The sequence below is a fragment of the Alosa pseudoharengus genome, unplaced genomic scaffold (genome assembly GCF_046254945.1).
Source record: "Alosa pseudoharengus isolate Yale_2024_CS ecotype anadromous, Long Island Sound unplaced genomic scaffold, YU_APseudo_1.1 YU_APseudo_1.1_scf_12, whole genome shotgun sequence".
NCBI lineage: Eukaryota > Metazoa > Chordata > Actinopteri > Clupeiformes > Clupeidae > Alosa > Alosa pseudoharengus.
The window spans coordinates 4009481-4019163 of NW_027468587.1; the positions used below are offsets into that span (position 1 = coordinate 4009481).

At 43.0% G+C, this 9683-nt stretch overlaps 1 protein-coding gene across 1 annotated transcript in view; it reads left to right on the forward strand.

The window, feature by feature from the left end:
* Positions 1-4523: 4523 nt before the first annotated feature.
* The window catches only part of tuft1a (tuftelin 1a), a 17692-nt gene continuing 12532 nt past the window's right edge, over positions 4524-9683 (forward strand). The window contains exon 1 of the mRNA XM_076279799.1: positions 4524-4745. Coding sequence (XP_076135914.1) covers positions 4686-4745 — 60 coding nt within the window. The 5' untranslated portion in view covers positions 4524-4685. The remainder of the gene's footprint in view (positions 4746-9683) is intronic.

Sequence of the window (9683 nt, forward strand, 5' to 3'; positions counted from 1 at the left end):
TACATTAAATATTAAGTCATGAATGATCCCTTGCAACATATCCCTCATAGATGCTGGTAATGGTGTTAGTAAGAAAGAGCAGAAAGGGTATGGAGATGAAGATGGTGTGATGGCCTCCCATATCGGGGCCTGTCATTCTTCTCCCTCCCAGACTAATTCATGGGTTTCATCAGGTCCCTTTACACAGGTGTATTAATCAAGCACCATGCAGTCTGCATTCATAATCAAGGTGCATGATTGTATACACCTGTGGAAAGGGACCTGATGAAACCCATGAATAGAGGAGTGCTGTTGTGACGAGCCCTCATGACATTATCATTAGTGGCTGGTGGAAAGAGACTAGGTGGGTCTAGCAGCTGTACCTGTATTTCCAATCAGAAAGTGTTTTGGTAAGGGATTGGTTAAATACAGTCAAATATTTTTCATATTTTCCATATGCATCATAAAGACTTACATTCCCAACCCAAACAAATTAGCATTCCCAACCCAGACAAATGTTTACTTTTGAATTCTTTCCATTTATAATATTAAGTTAATAATTTAGATGTACTTTTGTTAGAAGTTGTAAGACAATTATTGTGAAATCATGATCCGGGTATTGTGGCACAGCTTTATTGTGTATCTGTTCTCACTTTTGGGAAGCAAATTTTTTTGGCACACATTTGAGCATGTCAGAACACAGTTTTTTCTATTTTTATAGAAAGTAGTTCTACAGAATTGTGATCATACTTTCACAACACAATTTTCTTTTTTTATAGAAAGTAGTTCTATAGAATGGTGATCATACTGTGTCAGTGTCAGTCTGACTACTATGGGTGGGTGGGGGGGGGGGTTTCTTCAGAAAGGCTCCGTCCTCAGCTTAGAGGCTCCGTCCTCAGCTTAGAGAATTCCGCTGAAGAGTGGTTTCATTATGCACTTCTTTCATTTACCGCCTCAAATACCTTGGAGACGTGTGTCGGCCATTCTCCTCCACCCACATTAGGGCTTCCACGTAATGATTTTCAGCCTGGAGCAAACATGCTTTTGACCCAGAATTACTTCAGCAGACCAGAGTGTAGTGCAGCACAGCGCAGGGTGTGGAGGCTGACTGGGCTTTGTACAGTATGCTGTTTCCTTTAGGACTTCAGAAGGAGTGGGAGAACTGCTCGCATGCTTAGATTTACATCTGCTGGACACGGGCCCAGAATGCTGACCTTTGGATTCCTGCTCAAAGGTGCCATCAGACCAGAAAGACTTCTTAGGAAGCCATGTCATGCAACCACACGCATGTTTTCATCACAGTGCATGCACATACAGTTATCCAGTGGCTTCTTAACTACAGTGCACGCAAATTATGTGGCTTCTTCCTCTTCTTGTTGATAAGGGCACCAACCAACAAGTATTGGTTGGTGAACAAATATTTGGTTGCTGAACAAATATTCAGTCATATTTACATAGGTTATATATGCAGAACCCTATTTGGTTTACTTTAAGCATATCATAGAAACAGTCTTATTTGCTCTTCTCCTTTATTGGTCTTTTAAAAGCTTTAAGGTTTTGTTTTGCATGTGCTGTTATTTGCATCAGGTAATTCAGTTTAGTTTTTATTCTTTGTGTATAATAAGTGATCGAACAGACCAAGGCAATGGTCTGAAAATAATGCTACCACGTCCGCCTCTTATCTTGAACTTGATTTCCTTGGTCACTCTTCCTTGGAACTGCAGTGTTATCAGACCATAAAGATCGATCTATGAAATAGGAATGCGTTTGGTAGAAAGTGGAATGTGTTTGGTAGAAAGTGGTATGTTAACAAGGAAGACTATATTTAGATTGGTATCCAAGAATTAATCAATAACTATGTCACTGATTAAGTCTGAGCAACATGTCATGTCACCACTTTCTCTCATTAAGCTCTATAATGCACCAAATGACCTATTATATTGTGTGGGCTACTGTATATGCAGGATAAAACTCTTATATGCTACTGCATACTATTGATTATTACTGCCTATCTGTAGAACATAATTCTGTATCATAGAATACTTTGTGGGCTACTGTAGGTGTTCATTAATCACACATTGGTAGTGGCAGTAACTCTTTTTGTTCTTTCTTGGTTCCCTGTAGTTGGTATGATATTTCGAACAAGTGTTGAGTCATGCTTATTCTTCCAGTCTAGCTGGCGAGACAGGACCCTCTCTGGTGCATTTAAAGAGTTGAGTATGAAGTTGATATTGTATGAGTGTTGTTTTTCTGCACCCGCGTATACACTAAGGTCTAGGCATCAGTCATCAAGCCGCAGTGGTCAGACATACTGTATCACCTACTGTGTCACCAGAGTGAGTGAATCTCTCTCTCTCTTTCTCTCTCTCTCTCTCTCTCTCTCTCTCTCTCTCTCTCTCTCTCTCTCTCTCTCTCTCTCTCTCTCTCTCTCTCTCTCTAAACATATTTAAGTTTCTATAACACAATGCTCTGGCCATTAAATAGCCTTAGTTGCGGAAATGGCCTTAAATTAAACAAACAAACAAACAAACTCTCTCTCTCTCTCTCTCTTCTTGAAGAAGTTAAATCCCTAGAACTAAAGTAATGTGTTGAAGTGAAGATGTGAACTAAAGCATCTTTGAACTGAAGCATTGTGAATATTTTTTTCTCCACATTCTGGAACCCCTTGGTGGGATGCAGGTGCCATTTATTATACCAACAAAAACCTAAACCTAGTCCTCATGCAGTCACAAAAACCTAAACCTAGTCCTCATGCGGTCACAAAAACATGAATTTACTGTTTGGATGGAGCTGATCTCTTGAGGTATGTTTTTCTCTATGATCTGGTTCCCTTAGGTCTCCTCTGTAATCTTCATTTCTTTAGTTATGACTATCTCAGATAGACATTTACAGTGAACATGAATATATCTTATCTTGTCACACCTTAACTTTATATTAAATATAAACAGTAAATATACCCTATATAAATACCGTATATGTCATCATTTTCATAGCCCTGTTTGAGTTGAGAGTACCATAGCTAAGTGATGCATGATATGGTGTGTGCATGTGCATGTCTGTGTCTGTGAGCTATTAAACTGTCATACTGCATCTATGCTTTATGGGTGCCAATTGCAAAATTCCACACAAGAACAATTTGTGTGTTCTCATGGGCTGTGTTGAAATTTGTCTTTTACAACACGTAGGCAACTGTTAGAATGCTAGCTATGTGGCCCCATGTTTGAGGGCTTGAATAAATATAGACAATAGGATAGACATAGACAATAGAGTAGATATATACAACAGAATAGACCGGCTTATAGTGTGTCCAGACAGCAATTACTCACATTATCCAGCAATGAGGAACACTGTGATAACTCACTAAACACGGCATGGATATTTTCTGAAATTGCTTTGTGTTCTCTGTCCAAAGTCAAAGAAACCAGGACACTAGTGGTGAGTTATTTCTCAAATCTCTGTGGAATTCGAGGCACAAGAGTTTCAGGGAGAGAGACTCACTGACTCTATTCACAGTTGCCTGGAAAGCGCTCTTCCTCAGGGACTGCTTGATGAAGAGGCCACAGTGTTCTCTGTGTGATGCCTCATCACCTCCTTTTCAAGTGCAGACACTTGTGTAGTACCAACAGGGCTAACTGGAAGCCACACCCCCCACCCCCTTTAGACTTCACCTGAAAGCTTACGTAATTATCTGACTAAAGACTTTATCTTGGCCCAGCCATCGTGGAAACATATTTCTGCTGTGAAAAGCCTATGAGTAAATCAGTATTGATTGTTGAAACCGTACTGATTGGTGAGCCAAAGTCAGGGACCTCACAACAACACTAAATGGATTTTATTGCACACAATTGACCTGTCAGAATCGTTTATATGTGTGACTGAGTCACTGTGTGACTGTGTCACTAAATGTTTATGGACATCATTGTCTGTTGTCCATCATTGTCCATTGGACCATTTGAAGGCTGGTCAGTAGCTCTGCATATGTCTGAGTGGGTGTATTGTGTGTATTTCTGTGTATGTTTGTCTGTACTGTTATGTTTATACAAGATAATATGCATGACATCATTTTGTCACATATTTTCGATGTCAGACATTCTAAAAACATTACTCGCACATTTATGCTTGGTCACACCTATTAACTGTCACTCTCATACACACACGCATACTGTACACACACACGCACACACACAAACACACACACACACACACACACACACACACACACACACACACACACACACACACACACACAGCAGCAGCAGCAGCAGCAGCAGCAGCAACAACATGTATTGATGTGTTCTTTGTCTTCCTCATGTCAAAACTTTTGACGCTCAGGCGCGTCTCCGTGAGCCGCTCATCCTCGCGGGGGCGTACCGGGACAGGCTATGTAAAGGAGAGCGAGCTGCTTGAGCGGTGAGGTCACGCGCGAATTCTCTGTTTAGCCAGTGACTGACGTGATGAGAGCGAGGTAGAGGGAGGGGAGTGACACAAAACCGTTTTGCCCGGTGCGCGTAAAGCAGAGCAGTTTTTTTTTTTATCAACCTAGGACATCTCAGAAGAGGAGCTCATTTGAGTGAATTTGTGAGAGCGTGTGGATAGGCTGAAACTGGGTCACATCCGTTACGATTAATTGTAGGATTCGTTTAATTAATAATTTATTAGTAGCCTACTTATTTATTTATTGAACTTTTCGTGAAAATATTGTGAAGATGAGTGGAAGCACGCGGAGTTTGTGTACAGTCAATGACATCAGAACAGAAGACAGAATGGTGAGTGTTTATGTTTAATAAACATTGTGTAGGCATAGCTGTTAGGCTGTTTTCAAGTATCACGATAGTGGCTTATTTTGTCAACACCGTAGGCTATGCAAGTTTAATTTCTGATTAGGCTACTCTGGAACGGTATGGAAGCGAATGCCACGCTATCCTTTGCTCAGGTGTAAGTGGCGCATTGGGCTCACTAATCACGAACTCCGGTGGCAATGGAATGATGTATCCAAAGACATTCACTGTCCAGTTAGTTATCCCTAGTGTAGGCTAGCCTATACTGTGTTTGTGGATTTAATTTAATAATTGCCTACCTTCACTATCACTGGATTTCATTTAATAATTGCCTACCTTCACTGTCACTAAAATTAGACTTGGGTGAGATCCGTCAGATGATCTATCTCTGGTCTCCCGATTGGTTTCTTTTTGCTTTCCAACTTCTACAACAAACAAATAAAGAAACTGTAAAACAACACGGACGAACTCATCCAGACAGAGATAGCCTTGGCGTGAACGTATTCAGCCACTTATTGTTCAACAGATGCTTAATCTGGTTTAGTGCCACCTGATGTTTGGTGCAGTAGGCTACTCATCAGGTAGGACAATCACTGCGGGCATTAGCCTATACTCCAGAAACTCTGTTGCGTGGAAGACTAGGTCCTCGGCACGGCACGACACACTTGGGGAAAGTCTGTTTGCTATATAACTAATAAAACTGTCGTTTGGTCTTCGTGCGGAAGATAACCTTGTCAAATCATTAACCGGCATTATTTAATGTCTGTGCAGTACAGTACAATGCACTTTTGACCGAGTAGGCTATTACACGCCTTCGTGTCTATCTGTGGATCATTAGTGGTTATACTGGCGTCAAGATGTGTTGTGGGGGTGTGGTCAGGGTTGGCTGGGGTGGACAGGTGAAGGGTTTAATTGGAGTGGCGCAGCTTGGGATGAGATTAAGAAGAAGATGCCACACGAGAATGCGTCTTAAGGGGCTGTTTGCCAAACCTGCTTGGCATGTTTTGATGTTTGAACAAATCCATAGTCTGCCTAGTGATGGGAATTGTTTACTGCTCAGGATAGGGATACTATGGGTCGTATTGTGCAATTAATGTGCACTGCATTGAAGTAGTTTCCCGGCAACAGGTAATGTTTGTTGTTAGTATTTGCTTAAAGCTATTTCATCAGGCATGGCAATGAGATGGTACACTTTGTTTCTTCCTGGAATGGTTTCCATAGTGACTCTGTGGTAAGGGGAAGTTATGTCCAAAGATCCTTCATCACTAGCTCCGCTTTAACCCTCTCTGTTATGTCTACAGGAAACTTGAACATTCCAAACACTCCATGGCGGACCCCTGGCAATATTTAATGGTCACCGTATTGATTAGTGACCCAGAGTCAGGGACCTCCCAGCAACATTAAATTAATGTTCTCGTTCAGACAATTGACCTGTCAGAATTGTTTATGTGTGACTGTGTGTTATTAATTGTATGGACATCATTGTCTGTTGGATCATTTGAAGGCTGGACAACATGACTGTGCGTTCACTGGGTGCTGAGTGTGTTTCACGGATTGGGATAAATGCAGAGACCAAATTTCCCTCAAGGGATCAAAAGAGTATACATACTTACTATGATTGTTGAACATAATATCCATGACATCATTTTGTCCCATGCTGTTGATGTCAGACATTCTAAAAACTCACATATTTTAGCTTGATCACAGCTGATAAACCAAATAACTGTCGCTCTCACACAGACACACACGCTCACTCAGTCAAAGTGAATACATTTTGTGAGATCACTCCACGCAGGCACAGCGATGACTTTGTTTTGAGACCTCGGTGGCGTCCAGAGCTTTTTTCCACTTTCATTTACTTCACCTAACCTACATGGCATGGTGTTCCGTCTCTGTGTGTTTGTGTGTGTGTGTGTGTCTGTGTGTGTGTGTCTGTGTGTGTGTGTGTGTGTGTGTGTTTGTGTGTGTCTGTTTGTGTGTGTGTGTGTGTGTGTGTGTGTGTTTGTTTGTGTCTGTTTGTGTGTGTGTGTGTGTGTGTGTGTGTGTGTCTGTGTGTGTGTGTGTGTCTGTGTGTGTGTGTGTGTGTGTGTGTGTGTGTGTGTGTGTGTGTGTGTGTCTGTCTGTGTCTGTCTGTGTCTGTGTGTGTGTGTACAGTATGTGTGTGTCTCTGTGTGTGTGTGTGTGTGTCTGTTTCTGTGTCTGTGTCTGTGTCTGTGTGTGTGTATGTATGTGTGTGTGTGTGTGTGTGTGTGTGTGTGTGTGTGTGTGTTCTCCCCCCGTTTGCAGTCTGATCATTCCACTGGTTCACTAAGTGTTCCCCAGCTGGTTATGGAGTGGCCCCCATTGGGACGTTACATAAAAGGAGCTACACACACACAAGGCCAAAAACATATCTGTCATACCTCGCTGCAACCTGCTGAGTCGTGTGCAGTCTTCATTCTCTCTCTCTCTCTCTCTGTCTCTCTCTCTTTCTCTCTCTCTCTCCCTCTCTCTCTCCCTCTCCCTCTCCCTCTCCCTCTCTCTCTCTGTCTCCTTTCTCTTTTTCCCCACTTATCTGTTCCTGTCACTCGCTTATCTGTCTAGGATGCAAACTGTTCATCTACTGCCACTCGGCCCGGTTGACGGCGAGGGAGAACATCAAATATTTGCAGAGGACGGCTCATGTCATGTAATCATGTTAGCGCAGACACAGAGCACACACACAGAGCACACACACAGAGCACACACACGCAGATCACGCTAAACACACGCAGATCACGTTAAACACACGCAGATCACTCTAAACACACACTGATCACGTTAAACACACGCACATCGGACAGAGGGCTGTTGCCTGGACACCTCTCACGTCACCTTCAGCCCTTTACAGCCTGTGCTCATAAACGGTAATGTCAGGGCTTTTATAAGTAGAGAGCCACATCACTGTGCAATGCTGCTTTAAATAGTAATTAGTCAGTATTTCTGCACATTCATCAATTGACATTAACCATCACTGCATTACCTATACAATGAGTTTCCCCTGCAGAGACACTGTTTATGATCACATATGCAGAGCACACCATTTTAAAATGTTGGGTCCTTTCCTCGTTCTCCGGTGTGATTCATTTGGGTAAAATGCAAATGCACATGGAGAGACAAACAGCATGACTGTGGCCATCACCTCTCAGGTGTGTGACTGTGGCACCCGTTCCGCTAGAGAACCGCAGTGGAGGAGAGTGTTCTCGCCAGGTTCTCAAATTTCAGAACACAACAATCTCAAATTGCTCAGTGCAGAGAGGGAACACTGTGGTTTTCTGTTGGTTCTGTTCCATTGACATTGAGGTCCATGTTAGGTTGTTGTAGTGAGCATGAAAAAAAAAAAATACAAATTTCATATTATTTATGAATTGTATAAGATAATACGCTATGATATGTCTATTATTTTATTCTGTTCTCTTATTGAACCATGATCTGTCATTGCAATATCAATACTTAAAAGTCAAATGATGAGCATTTACACTACTAAAACTTTTTTGAGAACAACCCTCTCTTGAAATTCTGTTGTCCTGAAACCTTGTTGTGAGTTTCAGCTGAACTCCGTAGACTCAGTAATCCAGTAGCACAATAATGAGCGGTCTAGGACTTGATGAGTGTCTTGCTGTGTCCGGTGCCAAATCAGAGGCTGTTACAGCTGAATGTATGCTCTGGGCATTATGCCGTCCCACCCTTGTGTTAGTGGCTGTTGCTTTGCACTGCTATTGCTATCTAGTCTATGTGCTCCCATAGTCCTCTGAAGCCTCTCCTGGTCTTACCAGGCCTCAGGTAACCAACACAATGGATACACTATGAGGTGCTCGCTCTCTCTCTCTCTCTTTCTCTCTGTGTGTGTGTGTGTGTGTGTGTGTGTGTGTGTGTAGGCAGATTAACTGGGCTTGTCAGTGAGAGCGCTGCCTTTATCTGCTATTCAATACAACATCCCGCTCTTTGTTTTTCTATCTCTCGTGTTCATTTGCCCTCACTTTCACACAAAACACATTTAGTCGTCGCCCATGTATCCTTCACTGAGTTTCCACAGGTGTTTGGACAACTGTTGTGTTATAGCTTTCTCTTTATTGTCCATAATTCCCCTGAATTGGCCGTCTTGGAGGCCGTCCAGGGGCACATTCCTCTGCCTCCCCCTGCCTCCTCTACCCTGCTCTGCTCCTCTCAGCGCTGGCTTTATGCGGGAGCCAGACTTGCATTCAGATGCTGTAACATGAGCAGAGGAGAGAGAGGGAGAGGGAGGGAGGGAGAGAGGGAGGGAGGGAGAGAGGGAGAGAGAGAGAGAGAGAGGGGGAGAGAGAGAGAGATTAGTGTTTATTTGGTCCTCTTCAGTTTATATGGCACATTCTCCACCTAGGATACATCTTCTTATTCATCTCTCCCCCCTCTCTCCCCCCCTCCTCTCCCCCCCCCCCCCCCCCCCCCTCTCTCTGCTCGTCTGCATGTTTACATTTCTCAGGGCTCTCATAACTTCATTTAATAACAGTGGCTGGAAAATGGGCACACACACATACACAAAAACAGAAAGCGAGAGGCTTCATGTTATGTAAGAGGTCTTGTGTTTGCAGGTGAGTGTGTTGATTTCACTGGTGGCCAGTAGTTTTAGACTCGGGCAAACGGCTTTAAAGTTGCTTTTGTCAGCTGCACAGTCATTGGCACACACCAAATAGTACATCTAATCCAGTCCTGTTACAGACAATGCTTGTGTATTTGCTGTGTGTGTGTGTCTGTATGTGTGTGCGTGCGTGGGTGTGTGGGTGTGTTTGTGTGTGTCTGTACGTGTGTGTGTGTGTGTGTGTGTGTGTGTGTGTGTGTGTGTGTGTGTGTGTGTGTGTGCATGCGTGCATGCATATGTCTTTGTGCGCGCGCATGTGTGTGTGTGTGTATGCGTGCAATGCGTGCATG